Source organism: Agelaius tricolor, unplaced genomic scaffold (genome assembly GCF_023055355.1).
Source record: "Agelaius tricolor isolate 1412-34295 unplaced genomic scaffold, bAgeTri1.0.p SCAF_7, whole genome shotgun sequence".
NCBI lineage: Eukaryota > Metazoa > Chordata > Aves > Passeriformes > Icteridae > Agelaius > Agelaius tricolor.
The window spans coordinates 31026688-31047789 of record NW_027269267.1 but is presented as its reverse complement, the minus strand read 5'-3'; the positions used below and the strand labels follow the sequence as shown (position 1 = coordinate 31047789).

Below are 21102 nucleotides of genomic sequence, written 5' to 3'. Positions count from 1 at the left end.
CCATGTGCATGCTGTACCATCAGCATCTGCTCCTCTGACACCTCCCAGGAAGCTTCAGCAACTCTCCTTTGACATGTTCAGCATCTCTGGAAGCATTCAAAAAACTGACCATGCCTTTTTTCAGCATTGCCTTCCCACTTTGCCCTCCTTGGGTTTACCAGTGTGGAATTTCTAACAGCATGGCTTCTTTTCATGACTCTAAGCAAACACACATCTTTGTTCCCTTTCACTCCTGCCCGGATTAGAAGGGAAAATGATGATTTTTCATCAGGAAGCACCAAACAGCACCATTTTTGTGCTTTCACCAGTCACTTGCCAACAGCTGCATGGCTGCAGGCTTAATGCTGCTCTCTTCATAAGGGAAATGTCTCCTACTGCATAGCAAAACAGGCTGCAGGCCTCTCAACGCTGCTCTGGTGGCAAAGAGATGAGTCACCTCAGGCTGCTGCCACACGCAGGAAACCAAGCTGACAGCTCAGCTGCACACAACTGCATTAAACGCACAAAAATAGAGATTTATACAAGGCAGCACCAAAGCTGGCTGCACACATCAGTGAGAGCAAAGTCACTCCTCCTCCAGGAGGGAGGCACTCCGTCCACCAGCCCAAGCACTGCAGGCTTTGCTGCTAATAGGATCATTTCCTTCTAAAACCTCCCCACGGCAGCAGCCCAGGAACACGCACAGATAACTCAGGCTGAAAGGGAATTTTCCACCAGCCACAAGCCTCCTTCTACCTTGCATAAATCTTCTCAAGCACAGGCCACAAAGAATCCACACCAGATCTGCAGATGACATGTAACAAGTAATTGGACACAATAAATCTCCAGCAACCAACTCCCATGTCAAGTTTCCTCTGCACCCTCACATTTCAAATAAGCACATGTTGACTTCACACCTCCTTCCAGGTCCCCTTCATGTTGCTATAACAAAAACTAGGATGGGGGCTTAGCATAAATCACTACAAGGCCATTAAGCTGAAAGATCATTCCCACTTTGTCAATTAAGAGATATCAGATACAGGCAGATACACTGACAAGACATCCTTTTTCATCTGAGAAAATAAGCCTAAGCAATCCCTATATAATCACTCTTTTTCTCAGCAAACTTTCTGGAGCACAGATAAGATCAAAGGCTGCTTTCCCAGCCAACAAAGTTATTAACACCTCAAGGAAAAAGTGATGTTGCACAAAAGCCAGAGCTGTCTGATGGCTTCCCTAATCTGAGGATGGAGACACAACAGAGCAGCAGGGAGCCTTACCCCCAGTACAAACAGGGCAGCGTTTGCGCATGAATCAGAAAACAACATGTTTTTTTGGGAAGAATACATAATTTCGAGACATTTTCTTTGACAGAACAGTTCCCAAAATAAAAAAAAAAAAAAAGCACATGTATTTTTAACTACAGAAAAACATCTTCATGGCACGCAATCAGAAAGCACAGCAGTGACAATGCACTGTGTGCTGAAGTTAAAAGGGGATAGGCATTACCCTATAAAAGTTGTTTCACAAGCAAGTGATTTCTGAATCCATTTTAACAAGACAAACCCTCTTACTCCCAAGATCTCAAAAAACCCAGTCAGCTCAATTTTATTAGGAACATGAAGATAACAGACCCATGCAACACAATCAATTTAATTTTTGTCTTAGCTGAGATAAGAGGCCAGACTGTAGGGAAGGGAGTCCATCAAAAATCAGGAGCTCCATATGAGCAGATACAGTAAAACTGTTTCCTGTCTGCACTTTTGCTAAAGTCAACATACAGTATGGATTCTCTGATGTACAAGGAGTGTTTTTCCTCCTATTTTCAAGAAAATTACTTCAACTCACTACCCCTTGAGTTTTCTTTGCAAAATGTGGTTAAAATGGGCCAAAGGATTCAAAAGCTGCTGAGGAGAGACAACAAAGAGACACAGATGCACAAAGTAAGGATGTGAATTTGTTTTCTGAAGCTGTAACAATAAAAAGAAAAGAGAAAGAATAATCTGGGCCAGCAGTTCCAAAAATATGACATAAATATCATCTGCAGTTTGAAAGTGGTATGCAAATAACATCTGAACAGCCAAATGATGTTTGTGCGTGCCACTGAGACTACATTTGTAAAAGCCTTGTGCAGAGTACAATCAAGCTGAAACAAACCACAAGCATTTAATTTATCATAACTGGCGTGGCAAGAGCCTCCTCCCTAACACAGCACACTCTGACTGTCCTGCCTGCACTGCACCAATTTTAGGAGAGTCCTACTACATCTGCCAAGGACCATCATGGTATACAAGTTTCCTCAAAAGATGTGCCAAAATTGCACTGTTGTTACTTTCATGTAAGGAAAAAAAAACAAACCCATGCTTCTAGAAAGAAAATATAGTTCAGGAACATATAACTGAATGGAGAAACTTCACATTTGAATTGAAGAAATGATAACATGCATTCCAGTTCCAGCCTGAAAAGATGGGAATGCAGAGATGGGAGAGGATTATACACCTCTGCCTAGGTCAGTCCATAACTCTGTTCAGAGCTCAGAACTCAATGCAGAGAAAGCTATCAGAAAAAAAATATTATTACTTAATATTTATGTAGCACTTTTCATCTGGCAATTTTTAAGCAAGCAATACATTAAGTAATTTACCAAGAAAAAGAAAAACATACATTGGCCTTCTGTGGGATCAGCAGCTTATACTTTCAGAGGAAAACAATTCTACTTTATTAAACTTTAAGGCCTGAATTTACTATACATTATTCACTGTTACATTTCAAATTGGCAGCAAGGTAATCCATCAGGTTATTAGCTCCAAAATGCATTTATCAGTGCATTTTGCTAAGTTTCCATATTAAGAAAACTACAGAAAAACTTGGAGCTGTTAACATCTTTTTATCATTGGTTAAGAACTACCAAGTTAGGGCACTGTAATTGTTAAAAAAACCAAAACAAACCAACCTGAAAAAATATCCTACCTTCCAACTTTGCCACCCTGGATTATTCTCTTGCTAACAATGCCCAGTTAATGATTCTTCTACTTTATTTCAGGTCATCTGTTGAGATCTTTCTGAAATAATTTTCACCTACAACAGGGCTTCTTGTTTGTGGGTAGCAGCACATGTCAGCTTGGCACAGCTTTCCTTTTACACAAGTGCAAGATGCTTCCTTGTGTTAATACAGAAAGCTACCAAAAACATACAGTGGCTGGATTTAAAAACAGATTCCATAGCACTGGCCATCATTAGCATTTCTAGCCAGCAACATTATGCTGATCTGAAAATAAATCTTTTGGGACAATGATTTCAAAAATACAGTTCACATGCTCACTGTGACAGAGTAATTCCTGTATTTCAGATATTTGGTCTATCTCTCTTCTGGCAGCACACTGATTTTTATTGCTGGTGAACTCAGACAAGGGACTGCTCTTTATAAGACAAAATACAAGCACAAGCAAATATGATGGCTGCATCCACTCAATTCATTCCTTTTTTTTTTAATGCATTAAATGGGTACACAAATTTAGGCAACATTTAAACTTTTGGCAAATAGCTAATTTACCACATCAGTAACATAAATGTCAGTAATTTTTGACTTGGGACACTGTGGCAGTGAATCACCAGAAAAATCAGGGATTCATCTTGTCTCCTTCTCTCCTTTAGTAGTATGGAGATCAATATTCAGAGGGGGATAAACTTTCTGTTCTCTGAGGTACTGAACTGAGCAAGGCTGGATATAAGAAAAAGGTGGATCTTTAATCCAAGTAAGCAGCTCTTTATTATGACATCTTGCTTTTGTAACTTCTTTATTAATCTTAACTGTTAGAAGAAAAGACAAGTTAAGTTGCGTGAGAGCATCTTATGATTATTATATGTGCTCCCACAAATACAACTGATACTTTAAATTAATTTTCCTTAACAGTTTCCTTAGCAGTTTCATATTTCTTCTATGCTCCACTTGCAGCTGGTGTTCTCACAAAACTTACACAGCCAGGAGTTAAATAATCTCTTGAAAATCAAAAGTAGAATTATGAGGCTCAATACACCAGTAGTAAATACAGTAAACACTTGACAAAAATACAGAGACAATTGGGATGTGGAACCAGTTCATTTTTGTACATCCCTAAAAGCATCTGTCTAATTAGGTTCATTTTTTGACAGACAAGAATGGGATTAGATCAGCATTATTGTAGCAGCCACATGACAGAACCTAGATGGTTATATTTGTCAAGCATTTAATTAATTTCTAGTCTTGTACTGGCCTCTCATTTACAAAGCTCATGAGAGACTACATGACTATCTCATGAGGAGGAATCATTATGTTTACCCACATGTCAGGGTTAACCTACACTGAAATTGTCACCTTTATAAATACTTAACATTTCAAAAATGGCATTCTGTCTGGAAGGAGAGGAAGATCCTAGCCCATTTGTTCTTCCTCCTTTTTCCTGAAGGGAGGAGGGGAGAAGTCAAATTCTGTATTTTAGATAACAGAGACATAATTCCTAACAGATTGCAATAATGTACTGAAAACATGGTCAGGAAACAACAACTGTAAGCCCCTAGTTGTTCATATGACAAATATTTCACTGAAAAGTGGAGCAACATCAAAAAGCTAGAAAACAAATGGTCATTCTCAGCTCTGCCAGTGTTGCAGCTGGTATTCACACAGGATTAGATTAATCCATGAGACACTTTTTCAGATCTTATCCCAGGTGTCAGTTAAGCAAGAAATCAGGCTCACGATAACCGAAGAGTTTAAAATCGCCTTCAAATCGTGCATAGAGGCGTCTTATGTCTCTCTTGCTAATTCCTGAAAAATACCGCTCTACTTTTGTTCTGTTGTACACTGTTATGCCTGGGGGGATTGTGGGGTATGATACCAAGTGGTCTATGCCAGCTGCTTTCAAGATATACGGAGCATCGTCCTCCAGGGTCTCGTGGTGTCCGATCACACTGTATGTGATTTCACAGGGAGCACAAAGTTCCACGTATGTTACCCAGTGAATGATGTGGTCACCAAACTGAAGATCCAGCCATCGGTGATTAGGGTCCCCCAGGTAGCGCACAAAATCCTCAAACTGCAGCCCTTTGGTCTCTGTGCGGTTCTTCCTGTACTTACGGATGATGCCGGGAGCAATTTCATGCCGGTACCAAGGTTCAAATCGAGGATTGTGCACAAACTTGTCCTTAAACGCAGAAATAAGTCTTTCAAATGGATCTCTAACAATAAAAAACTTGAAGTATAAATTCAGTCTAAACAGAGGAAGAAAAAAATTAAATAATTAAGGAAAGTGTTTAGCATATACTTACAAAATGTACATGAACTCTGACCACCGACCCAGCAACATGAATCTTAGAGCACTTGTATCAATATTATAATCAATGGGACTAAATACAATTTCTGTCTTCTTACTAGCAGTTTTTACATACAGGACAAAGAAGAAATGGTTAATACTAGTTTTCACATTTTATTCAAACTGGAGGAGTTTAGCTTATCTCAACCATAATAAACAGGAGACAAAAGACACTGAAATTAAAGATATTTGTATTGTCATGTGATCAAGCTCAAAAAACCAAAATACATAACATGGAGAAGTTCTCCATACATGGACATGGAGAAAAGTGCATTGGTGCAGCTAAATGTATATAGAAGGCTGCATTTTTCACTGGCAGGCAGTTAGATAAATTGCTGCTTAAGTACAAAGAGGTTAAGAATAGTATTTTATTTTGATGTTTTGTCATGCTTTCAAATAATGGCTGAGAGTACCACTGAAACATGAGACCACAGTTTTCAACAGAATTTAATGTACTACTGTGATACAGTAATATGTAATATTCTGTAGTCAGATTATCTGTAGGAGGAATAAATTGAAAACAAAATCTATTTCAATAAATAGCTAAAAAAAGATATTGAGAGCCCAGTCTTCACTGAAATAAGTATGGATGGACTGGACATGGATAGACTCTTCAGCCTGTACACCACTTGCATCATACTTCAGATACTCCAGACTTACTCCTAGCCAGGCAGGGCTAGGTAGAGGTCAGCAAACTGAGTCAACAAATCCACACCATCCTGCTTTCCACACCTAAAACTCTGGTAATTTCAGATCCAAACCGAACCCATGTTACACACCTCCAGCATTGCTTCCATGCTGAGCAGAACACAGCAACTCAAACAATAATGGATTCAACTTCATATATCCTAACTAGGGCTTACCCCCAGGTGAACAGTTCCTTTCTGCAGGGCAACTCAGAGGGCGGGAAACAGATCCATGTTCCCAAGAATGCAGTGACCGTATTTTCCTTTGCACAATATCAACACAATCAAGTGACCCCAATTCTCCAGGCACAGCTGTGATAAATGTCCTTGTGCCACTGCATGCAACAAAAACCCTTGGGCTGAGCTCTACCAACACGTGACACATGTATAAAGGACTGATTCATCAGAATGGTGCAATGCACACAATCCATGCAAGAACAGGCTTACAAGTGTCCACTGTCATCCTATGTCCTGTTCTCTCCATGCTGCCACCCCTTACAGGGATTATATATGGCATAGGCTCTCATAGAGATGAGAGCAGGCACAGTTAAAAATCTAGCCAAAGTAATGTAGAAGTTCTATTGCAGAATATTTTTTGGCTCTGAAAATAACCAGAAGCACTTAAACAGGAAAACAAAGTGGTTCAGCTGAATGGAAAATATTCTAGGGCTAAGAAGCACTAACAATTTAAATCTAACCAGCTCAGTCCCAGTAAGTCAGTCTGCTGCAACGACAATCTTACCTGTAGGCAGTAAGGTTTACCATATGAGACATCAGGATGGGCTGTCCAACTAAACCTTCTGTTCTGAAGGTCAGCTATCTAACAACTAGGTAGGCATTGAATTACTGAAACCTTATGTGCCAAGGAGTTGGTTGGCTCACCTAACTATATCACAAATGACACTGGCGCTCTCCTTCAAAGCCAGTAGGAAGGCAGATACAGCAACATCTGTGAGGATAACAGAATAGTGCCACAATACAAATGGTGGAGCAGAAACCCTGCTGCCCTCAGTTTCAGACACAGACTTCAGCTGTACCCTTGACTGCCCATAACACCACTGACCTCAAACCCCTCCCACACTCACTGGCAGGGCCACTTACCGTTTTTTAATTTCAGAGTCACTGAAAGAGGACAAGCGTGGAAGGCCATTCTTCTCATGATCATGTACAATGTTTTCTGGGATCTCTTCTATGGAAGAAAATGCTCCTGGACAAATCAAAATGAGAGAGCAAGTGATTCATTCAAGGGGAAAAAAACCAGTGAGTATGAGCAAGCATGTATGGCTGACAGTTTTATGTCTTTGTCTTTTCTTTATTTTTACCATTTAAAGTTACTATGTTCAAAACTGTTAAATTATGAGAGATTCTGACTGCAAAGCTGAAAACTGTTAAAATTCTTCAGGGTATGTGACATCAAGGTCCAAGACCAAACGGCCACAAAATTCTCAGAAAAGCATATTATGTAAATTTAATCAGCAATTATGTCTAAGCCTGTAACTCCTCACATGTCAGTGTCCCCATTCTCTTTCCCTCTGCCTGCACACACAAATGGAGGAAGACTTTCAGGATTAACTCAGAAGAAGGAACCAGTTTTTTTTGGCTGAGCTTCAACCACCAACAAAAATAAATGCTATGAGCTGCTTTTGGAACTGGTTCAATGCAAAAGTACTTTGCTTTCAGGATCCATAAAGTTTTTTTAACAAGTATGCTGTGCTGAAACAAAAATTCCAATCAGAGAATACTCCACAGATTAAAAGGCACTAAAATTAACAACATAAGTCTCCAGACACTCATTTCTGAAAGCACATGAGCTGACAAGAAAAATAACGTCACTTAACTCTGCTGCATTCATTTTAGTATCCTGATCCTGGAAGGTTTTATGACCTTGAGAAACATCTCATGTGGCCCCCTGGGCTTTAGGCATAAGCCTTCACACAACAGCATCGTTTCAGAACATCAACCTGCAACAAGCACAGGGTGCTACAAAACAAGCCTGTTAAGTGAAAGCCTCTACAGCCTTCTCATTTCCAGAACTCAAGTGAATAATACACACCACTCAGCTGCTCAGTTTTTCAATTTTCTTTTTCCTGGAGGGGGCAGGGGTGAGGGGTGGGGACTGGGGTTGTATTTTATCAGTTTCAGGTTTTCAATTGTATTTTTTGGTACCATAGGTGAATCACATGTGGACAACAGATGTCAGATGAGACACCTCACAGGACATAGTCAGTACAAGCAGTAGCAGAGTTAGCTCCCCCACAGTGTCATAGCTGCATTTCCCCCTCCTGAACCTCCAAATACCACTTAGGTATTTGGGCATAAATTATTCCCCCTCATGTATCAGCCCTGCCTTCTGAAACTACCCAAAGAGGAGAAAGTTAGGTCAACCACAGCAGTAGCCTTCATCAGCAGACACCAGTGCACTGGCAGCTTAAGGAAAAAAAGACCATATTTATGTGGAAGCAATTTTCTATCATTATCCAAGATGACAGAACCAGGAAACTCAAGGTGAAAAGTTCTCTGCTGCTAAGACATGAGTTATTCTCCACTCAGCATAGCCAATACATGCCTGCCCATTCTGAGGCATTCTTTGCATATTATCTCTCAAATGCTGCTAAGAGCAGGTACTTCCAATGCCCTCATACAGTTCCATATTTAGTACTTTGAGTGTTGCTTTCATAGGTATTGAGAAACATGCATACACATAGGTATGTGTGTATCTTTGCTGGATTTTTAGCTCACATCCATAGATCAAGGATGAAATTAACATTAAAGTTTTTAATGTTAGTACTGCTTGCTGGAAAAGCTTTGCTGAGGGACACAGCTCATTTGCTACTTTTTCAAACACACTTGTCTCTTTGTTCCTTCTTTCACCATCTTTTATAACATACCTTTGGTGACCAAACTATAGTGTTAAGCACCTCAGAATCTTTGTAACTCTTAAGATGGTTCACTGACAGAACACACACAAGATTTCAGCAAGGCCAAGAGTAGCTGCCAAGTTTTAACTGGCTTTCTTCATGGCTAAAATCTCTAGTTAAAAGTCACTGGCCTTGAGCCAGAACTATAATATTATTATTACTTAGCAATTATAATACCTTTTCATACACTTTCAAATTCTATAATTTAGTTCACCCTTTCAAAGATAAGAAACCTACCTACTACACGCATATGGGTACTCTGTCATGACTCATCTTCAGAGCCAAGTAATAACAATACTTATTTTTACAGAAAGAACAGATCTCATTTTAAGGGGATGTTTTGAAAGGACAAGAAACAACTGTGATAAGTGAAAAGCTGAAATTAAGTATCAGTGTACAGAAATGCAGAAAGAATCCATTTCAGTTACCCCAGTTAGAACAATTCCATTTCCTTCTCCTCCTCTTCCTCAAAGAAACCCACACACCCACAGAAAAGCAGATACCATTTAAAACGATCAAGACTTTTTTCCACTGAGTGTTGCCCACTTTTGGCGTCTGACAAAACAGGATCTTGTGCTTGTCACACACAAATATTCGGTCCAAGACGAATTTGGAAACTGCAGTATGAGAGAGATCTCTCAATGCAGTGTCTTTGCAGACATTCCTGAGAAGCTCAAGTCTTTCCATATGAACCAGGGGCTGGCGGATCAGATTTCCTGAAAATGCTTTTCCAGTTGGCTTTATGAAATGCAGAGGAGAAAGAAAAAACAAAAGTTAAAGACTTTAGTTCTCAGATCAAATTATGAAGTAGAAAAATCCCCAAACTATGCACCCTAATGACTCCCAGATTAAAACATTGCTATGTATTAACTAAAGGAGTAGCCAACAGTTTGCTTCCTGTGCTGCTGCTGTACTTTGGTTCAGCTCTTAAGACATTACATGGTAGTACATACAGTAGTAAGAGCTTTTCTATACAACAATTTAAGTCTGTTGCACAGCAGCAGAGCCTTATCTGTGTGGATAAAGCATGCCTTGATCAAATACTGGAACTCCCACAGAATTTCAACAACCTGTAATCAAAGCTTCTGAGAGGTTAGGACAGGAATTCCAACATAAATTATGCTTTAAGCTCTGAGAAGATGGGGCTGACCCATGGTGTGATTCTTGGGAACGTCCTGTGCAGGCTAAGAGTTGGACTTTATGATCCTTGTGGATCCTTTCCAACTCAAAATATTTTGTGACCCATCTGGCTGGGAAAAAATTTAGGATCAAAGTTCTGTGTTGTTGTGTTGTTCTCTAGCACCTGTAGGCATCCAGTGTTTCCATTTATCCAAGTTGAAATAAAATCAGGTAAATAAAAATGTGAACATTGAGCATCAGTGTGACAAACAAAAGAAGTATCAGGATACCTCTCCCCAAAAATGAATGAGCTGTTTCACATGTCTCATTTTTCTGAGACTAAGAAAGGAACCACAACCACCTTTTGCCTCACAACTAGTGGAGTGAGAGGAAAAAGGAGATTCTCTAGTTAAGGGGTGATAGGAAAGTTTAAATTTCTACTGACAAATTTTCACCTTTCCAATAACTGAATGGCAATCCCCAATATCAATACAGACTAGGGGATGAACTGATTGAGACCAGCCCTGCCAAGGACCTGGGGATACTGATGAGTGAATTGGATTTGTGCTGGCAGTGTGTACTTGCAGCCCAGAAAGCCAACTGCACCCTGGACTGCATAAAAAAAGCACAGTGGCCAGCAGGTGAAAGGAAGGGATTCTCCCTCTGTACTCTGCTCTACTGCCACCTGGAGTGCTGCACACATCCCTGGGGCCCAGCACAGGAAAGACATAGACCTGCTAAGGGAAGGTCCAGAGGAGGCCATGAAGATGGTCCAAGATGGAGCACCTCTCCTATGAAGACAGGCTGAGACAGCTGTGGCTGTTCAGCCTGGAGAAGAAAAGGCTCCAGGAAAACTCACTGCAGCCTTTCAATACTCACAAGGGGTTTGTAAGACGGACAGACTTTTTACCAGGGCCTGGAGTGACAAGACAGGGGTAATGGTTTTCAACTGAAAAAAAATAGGTTTAGACATTAGGAAGGAATTTTTTCCTATGAGGGTGGTCAGGCACTGGAACATGTTACCCAGAGAAGCTGTGGATGGCCCACCCCAGAAATGTTCAATGCCAGGCTGGATGGGGCTCTGAGCAACCTGGGCTAATCAAAGGTGTCCCTGTCCATGGCAGAGGGCTTGGAACTAGACCATCTTCAACAGTCCCTTCCAACTCAAACCATTCTGTGATTCTATGATTTTAGGTACAGTGTCCAAGCTACAGATGGAAAAGGAATTATTTTACTTTTTGTCCCAACCTTTCTAAGGAAAAAAAAAAAAAATCTGCTTTTTCTGTTTCTTATTCTCCAATACCCCCTGCTCAGAATGTAATCTGAACAGTCTGTCAGATTATTTTATTTGTCCAAACAATTCTTTCTACATGTAACCAAAATTAATGTTGTTACTCTACATTTCATGCTGTCAGGAAGTCAAGAGGGAATTGTTTTAGATCCAGAAACCTTATTATCCTCTTCCATACTAGTAAAGAAAGCTAATAAAATTATCTCTATATAGATCTACCGTCCATTTAACAAAGTGTTTTTCCCAAGTATTTTGAAGGTAACTTAAATTTTATCCTTTTGAAAAATGACACCAAAAAGAATCATGCTTATACAGCTAACCTACCTTCCATGCTGCATCACAAAAATACTTTAAAGACGAGATGAGTTATGTACTAATGCAAAAAAAAAGAATTTGATTTATCGCACTCTGCAACTGCTCTCAAATTTACATTTGTATAAAGGATTTTCAGAGTTCCGTAGTCGATTTGTTGAAAGCACAGAGCTATGCATCTAAAAGATCAACTGGTATTGACTACTATTGTGTTCATGTTCTACTTTGGAAAAATGCTGAAATGTGAAACACAAAGAGCACAAAATACGAAGAAGAAATTGACAGAGATAAAAAGAAACAGAGAGATTGGGCAGAAATCTAAGAGAATAGCACAGACACAGGCTTGCCCTCAACAAGCACAAACCTGATCACTATGGCAAGACAGAACACAAGTAATCCAAAACTGGGCCATTACATTAAAAAGGCTAACAAAAACGACTGTCCTGACTTGATAAAGGAGCACTGTAACAATTTTCTCCTAGAAATGGAAACACATTAAGTTGAATCATTCAGATGAAACAAGACAGCAGATTACCGTAACAAACCAGCTTTGTGAAGTTAAAATGAATTCTGTCGCCTCTATCTAAATAGAACAGTCTGAATAAATAATTCCTGTCTAGCAATTCATCTGAACAACAGGAAGCCCTTCCTTAATCTCTTCTTTTCTTCTACTTTTTAATACACATAACCTTTATCTCAAGAGTATGCACCTGGAATTCTTGAGGCCAATGTTTTTCCTGTGGCACATGTACCTCCTCCACTTTTGTCACAGCTGTCAGAATCAATGGCTCTTGCTTGGAACCATAGCCTGAAGAAGGGAGAGAGATAACAGCATTACAGAAGGTGAGGGGAAAGAAACTATTTCTGCTTTACAACTAAAACACATGAACTTTACTTTCTGTATTAACCTTACAAAACACTAGGATTTGTTTCCACATGGAAAGGTACTAGACAAGACAGATACAGACAATGAATATTTTAAAGGATGTACTCTGGGAATTTTGGATGCAACTTCATTTGAGTTTTATCAAAGAAACATACCCATTATATTTTACTTGGCTTTTTTGTTTGTTTTCTTTGCTTTTTTCTAAAAAGTGTGCAGAGATATCAAAGTCTTGAATCCAAATACCTCAATTGATAGATAATTTGGTATAACTATATGGACTTGTGCATAGGAGATTTTTATTTTTCAATGAACTTGCCAAAGCATGTCCAAATAAAAAACTTAAATCTATCAGGTTCCTCTCTCCCTTTATACTAGTAAAAATGTTTCTTCTTTTGTAGACTATTAAACTTACAAGAAGAAGTGTCATTATGGACATCCTTTTATTTCTGTGGTACTCTAAGTAAGCACCTATAATCAACAATAAATAAAGATCCCCTTCTTCCTTTATTACTGGACCGATAGCCTTCTTTAGAGATTCTCATAACAACAAATTCTGCTTTTTTTTTTTTTGTGATTTTAGGACAGCTAGTAGTTTGAGACCAAATTAAAGCATGTAAGAAAGAACCCTTTTCATCTTTTGCATTTAGTATGGTACAAAAAGCCCCAAAAAATAGCACATGGTTTTAGCTTTAGTCTACACAGTGCAGAAAAATCAAAAATAATTTGAAGCAGCTTTCCCTAACTACAAAGCAAAAAGAACATGTTTTCTCCCTGAAAATTTATTTCCATCCATATTGGATTACTTTTCCCTTCATATAGATTCTTCTATGAATAATGTTTCCTCATCTGCATCCACAGGGGCTTACTGTTTCATGGTTGAGAAAATGTGAGCACTGCCTATGCCCTTTTCTTCAGGGAGTACTCAACTCTGCCTACACTGGATTTTAACAAAGGGCACGCATGGAAAAGCAAGTTAAAACTGAAAGCAATGGAAGCATTCAAGCATTCAGAAACTGTAACTGTTGCTGTGCACAGACTTGCTTCATGGTGCTCTGTAAAATACAAGTAATCTGATTCAGTGCAAGAGCAGCTAAACTATTTTTTCACTATCATTGTGTAAAAGCATGCCTGTAGATGCTACTAGGAATGATGGACAGAAACTTGCTCCTTAAGAAGTTCCTATTGCTCATGCACCCAAGACATCAGTAAAAGGCTTAAACAAAAGAATATTGATTCATTGAGCATCTGCTGGTTTTATTCCATCTGCTAGGAAGACACATCCAAAGAAGAAAAATTTCTGACAAGTTATATTTTATTAAGTCTAGAAGAGCTTCTCCAGGATTTGCCATCCTGTTTGGACTTCCTCCAAAATTCTGTTGGTATAGTCAAAGTATTTCCCTCAATCAGTTTTATTACAAACACTCCAACACATATTACACTTAACTATAGTCATGCCTTTGCAGGAAAAGCTTAAGAATTTATGTATCATCTGCTCAGAGAACTATTCAAAAGGACTGGAAGATTCAGCATTGAAAATAAAAAGAAAAAACTTGGCAAGCCAAGATAATAAAAAGCAAATAAATGCAGAGGCTATGCTCTAGCAATTATTATTTTTAACTACATTTTAATTTTCCTGAGAAATTCTGATGAAAAGAAACACCCAAACAATACCTGAGCTGGGAAACAAGAGTTGGCATAAAGTGAAATACTGGAAGATATAACTACTAACATAAGACTAGCTGATTTGCAGATGCACCAGGACAGAACAGCTGGGTCCAAGGAAAGCTAAGTTAGTCTACATTTCTCCTCTGTAAGACTTGCTGAACAAATCTTCACATAGATGCATATTATTTATAAAGGTACACCTAATGTATTTATCCATTATCTAATTATTGAAAAACACAGCACAAGTGTCAATGCTTCAAAAGTTACATATTTTTTGCATGTCTTAGGAAGATGCAGAAACAGATCTCATGAGACTCAAAGTCACATAATCACCTTCACCCAAAGCTCTCTGTAGGGTGGCTTTGTAAGAGCAGCTTCCCAGCAGACACAAAAGTAACATGCTGTGTGGTGTCATCAAATGGCTTAAATTCCTCATCATCTTAATAACATCTCGGCTACTTAAGCTGAGCAAAAGCCTATAAGCTGTTTACAAGTCAAATAGCAGGGGATAAAACTGATTGCAAGAAGCAGGCCAGAGGTGGCTAGGCACAGTGCATTGCAAATGAAATAAAACTTTCCACAAGTTTTACATAATGCCCCAGCCACAAGACAAGCAGTGACAAAAAGACAGAAACTAGTATCATGTGAAATGAACTCTTCAGTACCCTCTGAGTCTCTTCTGACTTTAAACAGGTAATAGTGCTCTGTTGTTTTTGCACATAACGATACTGAAACTAAACATAATTGAAAAAGCAGACCTGCCAAGACAGTACTGCCAAACACGATCCCTTCTGTTCTTAACCACCAAAAAAATCTCCTGTGATGTTAGATTTGCAGATTTCTAGCAAGAAATGGAACTATCAGCACTGTCACTTCCAGACATTTAGTTGTTCTGTTCTCAGTCCTACTGAAGAAGAGATAACATGCCAAGAGCTACTTTCATAGAAAAGAATATTTTTGTGAAGCACTATTCAATTTTCTGTTTCACATCAAACATTAAAGCTGAACTTACCATCTGGGTCTTTAAAAGTCAATGTGATAAACTTGCTAGCAACCATGAACATGAATATCACCCAAAAGCATGCAGCTAGCAGCAGCCACTGGTGGTGCATGTTGTCAGCATGCATGTGAGCCATATAAAGTTGGCACTTCCTGTTTGAAAGAGAAAACATTGACACATTAATTATTTTTGTTACAGTTTAGAAAAAATACTTTCCATTACCAAAAATAAGAAACTTTAATATGTATGTGTGTCATAAAACATAGCAGTAGATTCCACGTTTAACTTTTTGTCCATTCAGCTGTATTTTTAAGCAACATTAAGGCTGAGACAATGTAACTACTGGCTGCTGTCAAAGTGAGGCTTCACTCCTTCACCCGTGTGAACATTCCCCCCTTCTGCTTGTGCTGGGAATAGCACTGTCTGTCTGACTGCTTGGGGAGATAGATCAAAACCCCCATTTTTAAAAAAAAGGGTTTATTTTTTGATTCAGCTTAGCAAGACAACCCATTGTAGGAGAGGAAGAGATACTGAAGAAAGCTGTGCTCTCAGTGGTGTACCATTAACACTATACTTGGTTATCCCAAGCCAGCTTATGACATATAACATGGACTCTTCCCCTGCCCAGCCCACAGAAATTACAGGCTGGAAGCTACCAAGCTGGAACACTAAGCTTAAACTGACCAAATATTTTTCAGTTTCCTTGCAGCATTGCCTACTACTTGTAGCTCTATCCCTGCAGGTAAGCCTCAAAGAGAACTTCCTCAGGAGTGCAAGAAGGGTTACCCAAACAATTGAGATTGCAGTTTTAATGTGCAGAGAAACCATCCACAGCAACTGACTCAATACACACAGTTCTGTCCTGATTTTTGAAACTGCTATCCTAATAATTTTTTTTCTATGGCTGTAAGATTAAATATAAGGAAACCAATAATAAAAGAGATTGAAGTTCCCAGCCACTAAGAGAAATGGAAAATTTTAGGCTGTATCTTTAGCTGAATTTCCAACTTCTGATGGGCAATACACATGGAGGTAGACACCAGGTATCTATGAAAGCTCCATTGCAAATAAAAAAATAACCCACATCCAAAACCTACAAAAGTACAGCACTATTATCTCTACTGGTGCTGGACAGATAAGACACCTGAGGGGCTGAACACAGGTGCTGAAAAGAGTGAATGCTTCCTTTTGAGAACACATGCAGCACAACATTCAAGCATTCAACCAAAGAGGATCTAATACAAAAATCTCATACAATGACATCCTCACAACAATCCTGTAATTAGCAATAGGATCAAACTCAGTCCTAAAGTAGCCACATGCAACTTCAATGAGAGTCACATCTGCATGGTTTGTGATCACAATTTCTATGCTGGCATTTAAGTGAATTGCCAAGGAATACAAGAAATGCCCTCATTCCCAGTTATGATGCAAAAAAATGTTAGTTAACACTTCTAAGGGAGTGTTTATTAAGTTTCTCAGTCATATACCGGTATTCCACTTTCTTCATTCTCATAAAATTTCAGTAACAGAAGTAAGCCTGGTTTTGATGTTGTTTCAGCATGTCCACCTGCAACATCACTACTACTGCTACAGGTGCCAATGCTTTTCCAACTAGCCTTTGCCTTCCAGCAATGCAAATGTTTCCAGGAAGAATTCTCTCTAAAGCTGACAGCAGTGAACCATCTTCAGGATATGCTGAAAACCTGTGCAGGCAGTCAAACAGTTCAAAACAGACTTGGGACCCAAATTATGTATGCAAAAATGGGTAAGAGGACAAAAAGAACTGAATTTCTCCAGTTAAAGGGAAAAAAAATTAGCTAGGATGGCAGTGTTCAGGCCTATTTCTATCTATTTCCTCATTTTTCAGTTTGGTTTCTGAAAGTTTCTTTCTTTCCCCCCTCTTCTTTCATGAGTCCATTTTTAAGTACTTCTAAAAACACCACACCTAGGCATCAACTGTCTTTTGAACAACTATGGGTGCTGTGACCTCCATCAAGACAATGTTTCTCATCTGGTTTTTGCTGCAATTCCCTGGCTGACAACTGATCATGGAACATCCCAAACATGTTTATTCTTCATGTTCTGGAAAGCTGTTGACCAGAAAATACAAATATCATAGGAATTCCATCAGACTGGCCTCTTTTCAGCTAAGTACTTGAAAAGTTATTCCCACTCTAGTGTATCACTACACTAGTGCAAGCCTGCCCTAAGATACATTCTGAAAAGCACCAGGTCTCAAAGGTCCTCATTTTTCAGTCTGCCATGAAATGCACCGTATTCCACTTAAGCACTGAGATTTGTTACCTTTACTCTCAGACATTGCATTTATTTCCAGCTCCCACAGAAGACAAAAAATCAGATCTGATATCAAGAGATAGAACTGTAGCAATGACATTTTTTACTTTTTAGGTAGCTCTGCTAAAACCATGAGACCTGTTCAACATCCAAAACGCTGAATGCAGCAGACTGACAGAAGCTTGCAGAGAACACTCTGCAGGAGGAAAATCTCTAACAATCAGCTATGGGCTTTTCAGAGGTATAATGAAAAGTCTGGGCCAAACCTCTCTGCCCAACTCAGTATATTTGTCCTACATAAAGCAGGGTAGAAAGGCCTCCAACATTCATAGCATCCCTGCTAGTCTGCTCACTTCCATAACAGTGATGGATGCACACCATTCAGTAAGGACTATTGATCTATATCCCCTTATGTAATTCATGTATTGGATTTCTAAGAAATTGTGTTAAATCCCATGGGAAATGCAGTTGCTTTGTGCTCTGACCTGAATGCAGTTAGTGGAGAGAGGACCCTGCTGCCAGGTCCTGTGCTGTAGGGACAGGAGAACATTTCAGCCAGTCACCTACAAGCAATTCTCACCTTAAGGAAAGGCTTAGAGAGCAGGAAGGGGTCAGAACTGCAGCCCCATCCATAAGAAGCATCTCTTTTACCCTTCAAGACGTGGAAGCTGAGAGGAAAACATTAGCAGTTTTGTACACTCTTCTTTTTTTAATGTGCACATGAAATCTGCAACCATACTCATGAATGTAAGAGTCTTGTCAGAGGATCTGTCATAATGTAATTATGATATTACTACACTGTTACTTCCAACATCTTAAAGTACATCTGCATCAGCAGCTCATCACTGATCTCAAGAAGCAAAGCTGTTCAAAGTTACAGACAGGAATACCTCAACCATTATGCTCAAATGCAACGATCAGTACTTTTTAAAAAAGTAATGTGTTTATGTTCTTTCTCTGACTCTACCTTAATATTTTTGTTGTTTTCACATAGGGCAATTGCATTTCCTGTTTCATCTCTAACCTTGCTGCATTTCTGTTGCCTCTCCTGCACTTATTTTCTAGTAAATACATGTAATAGCTTCTGGTTTTTCTCTTTAAAAGGCTCCTTCAGCTCCCAAAAGAGTCTTCTATTTCTGGTTGTCTAAAACACAATTTTTCTTTACAAGTAGACAAAAGCAAGAAGTATGTTGAAGGTTTAGTCAATTTTCTCACAATGAAATAGCTCTCTGGTTAGTTTCTCCCTCTTATTGCAATTCTACACATTTTAGAAGCAAGAGATCTCAAAACTCCTGTCCCCACCCATTCCTCTGTCCTTCCCTCTCAGTGCTACCACAAAGGCAAACTGTCACATAACCCTCAGATTAGCCAGATGTAGGGTTTTGCATGAGAAAAAAGGGGATCACCAACACACACACCCCAACACACAATACAAATATGAACCAAAGATCAAGACACAGCATTGCAGGCTTGACCCGAAGCCCACAAGTAACCTGCTACCTCGAATAAACACTCACTCTTTGCAGAAGACTGCTGTCTTCAAGTGAATGATGGGACAAAGGGCAAACAATGTAAGCAGCATTAAAACTCAGTGCACAGTCTCTGGCTCTGCAGCTTATGCTGCCTGCACAGGGGCTCTTTGGCAGGACAGTCCCTGCATGCATCCTCAATGGCAGTGACACGCCAGGAGGCTCCAACTCCCAAGTGCTTGCCCATCAGCACATGATGACTCACATCACTGGAAATGGAACTGGTAAGGAAGGCAAAGCAACAGCTAACTGGGACAACCTACTTCATTTTCACCGATGCTTCCTTTGTGTTATTTTACAGGTACGAAAATCTGGCCAATTTGTTCTGCTTCAAAAAAATTCAGACTAACATATATCACAGACGCTCCTTTGGCAAGTTGCGTGGCGCTACTTAATGCTCTAGCACACATCGTAACAGGCTGGTTCTCTCCTAAGGCTTGCCTCCTCCCGAGGGCACTAGCAGGCCTGCGTGTCTGCTCCTCCAGCTCCCGCTGGGGCCCGGGGCGCTCCCTGCGCACGCAGTTCACCTGTCAGCGGGATGTGCACCCCGAACCAGGGCAGCAGCAGCGCCGGCACCGCTGCGTGACCCGCCTGGGCCCGGGGCAGGCCCGGCGTGCGCCCGTCCCGCGGCGCCGGGCTGGGCCGGGACCCTGCGTGCCCTCTGTGCCCGGTCTGACAGACAGCAGCTCCGCTCCAGCGGGCACCCCACGCTCCTCACCGCTGGGAACGGCAGCGTCCAGGCTTCATGGGTGCTCCATTCATTCCGAAAGCCCAGAGCGGTCCCGGCCAAGAACAGGGGACAGGGCCGTGCTCTGACCGGCAGGGGACGAGCCGAGGCAATGCCCAGCCCCAGTCCCAGCCCTGCTCCGGGCGCAGGGACCTGGGATGAACCGACATAAACTTTTCCCGTTCTGGAGGGAAGCTGGGCGGGCTTCCCCTCACCCGGCAGAGACGTACAACACATGCCCGCAGCGCCCGCTGGCATCCCCGCCCGACCCGGGGTGCCGGAGGAGCCTCTGCCCTGGGCTGGCAGCCGCCAGGCCTCTCCCCGCGGCCCGGCCCGGCCCCTCCCCGCTTACCGGCCCTCCAGCGCCGCTGCCCGCAGCCCCGGCCCGCGGCGGCGGGCTCCCGCCTCACTCGGCGGCACGGCCGGCCCGCTCGGGCGGCCCGGGCTGCCGGCGCATCCCCCCCGCCCGGCTGCGGGCGGCGGCGGCGCCTCCCCGGCCCCGCTCAACCCCTGCCGCCGCCGCCCGGCCCTGCCGCCGCCGCCTCCATCTCCTCCCGGGGCCGCGGGCAGGCCCCAGCCCCGCCGCCGGGAAGGGGAGGAAGGTGAAGGCCGCCGCGGGAACGGCCCGGTTCGGCTGCGGGAAGACGCAGCGCCGCACCCGGCCGCCCGAAGGCGGGAGGGAGGGAGGAACCGAGGGCGGGCTGGGCAGCTCTGCCCTCCCCTCCCCGCCCCGCCTCTCCCCTCCTTCCCCTCGAGCGGGGCTTTCCAGCCGGACTCGCGAGTATGCATGCACTTGTGTACGTGTGTTTGGGTTGTTACGTTTGGGTTTTTTAACTGTTCAAATATCTTCGTAGGTCACTAACGCTCGTGTTTAAGAAAAATATATGCATCTGGAAATTACAGAATCATTTATGTTGGAAAAGACCTCTAGGATCTTTGAGTCCAACCGCTCCCCCAGCGCTGCCAAGGGCACCACAAAACCATGTCCCCAGGGGTCACATCCATGTGGTTTTTGAACCCTTCAGGAAGGTGATTCCACCATTGTCCTTGGCAGCCTGTGCCAATGCTTGACAAACTTTCCATGAAGAAATTTTCCCAAAAACCTGACCTAGATCTCCTTTGGTGCAACTTGAGGCTCTTTCCTCTGGTCCCATCACTTGCTACTTGGGACATGAAATCGGTCCTCGCCCGGCTACAACCTCCTGTTAGGGACTTGAAGAGATCAATAGGATCCCTTTCCATGTGATTCTTCCTCCCTCATGTTTCTCCAAACACCTCTTACTGTTCCATTTTCTGAAGCCCATCATCAGGCAGGAAAGCTGTCCTTGGTCAGGCAGGAATGAA

The 21102-nt window shown here is 41.5% G+C and overlaps 1 protein-coding gene across 3 annotated transcripts; it reads right to left on the bottom strand.

Annotated features, from left to right (window-relative positions):
- Positions 1-1923: 1923 nt before the first annotated feature.
- On the bottom strand, positions 1924-20446 carry CHST10 (carbohydrate sulfotransferase 10). Of its 3 annotated transcripts, XM_071430801.1 has the most exons (7): positions 20111-20446; positions 18527-18662; positions 15217-15356; positions 12364-12461; positions 9435-9669; positions 7115-7220; positions 1924-5226 (listed from the first exon to the last, which is right to left on the bottom strand). In XM_071430801.1, the coding sequence occupies exons 2-7, from the start codon at positions 18574-18576 to the stop codon at positions 4689-4691; spliced, it is 1167 nt and encodes a 388-aa protein (XP_071286902.1). In that variant the 5' UTR covers positions 18577-18662; positions 20111-20446; the 3' UTR covers positions 1924-4688. The 3 variants fall into 3 exon arrangements, with proteins under 3 accessions (XP_071286902.1, XP_071286903.1, XP_071286901.1); XM_071430802.1 differs by lacking the exon at positions 18527-18662 and having other exon boundaries at positions 20111-20445; XM_071430800.1 differs by lacking the exons at positions 18527-18662; positions 20111-20446 and adding an exon at positions 18470-18490.
- Between the last annotated feature and the right edge of the window lie 656 nt (positions 20447-21102).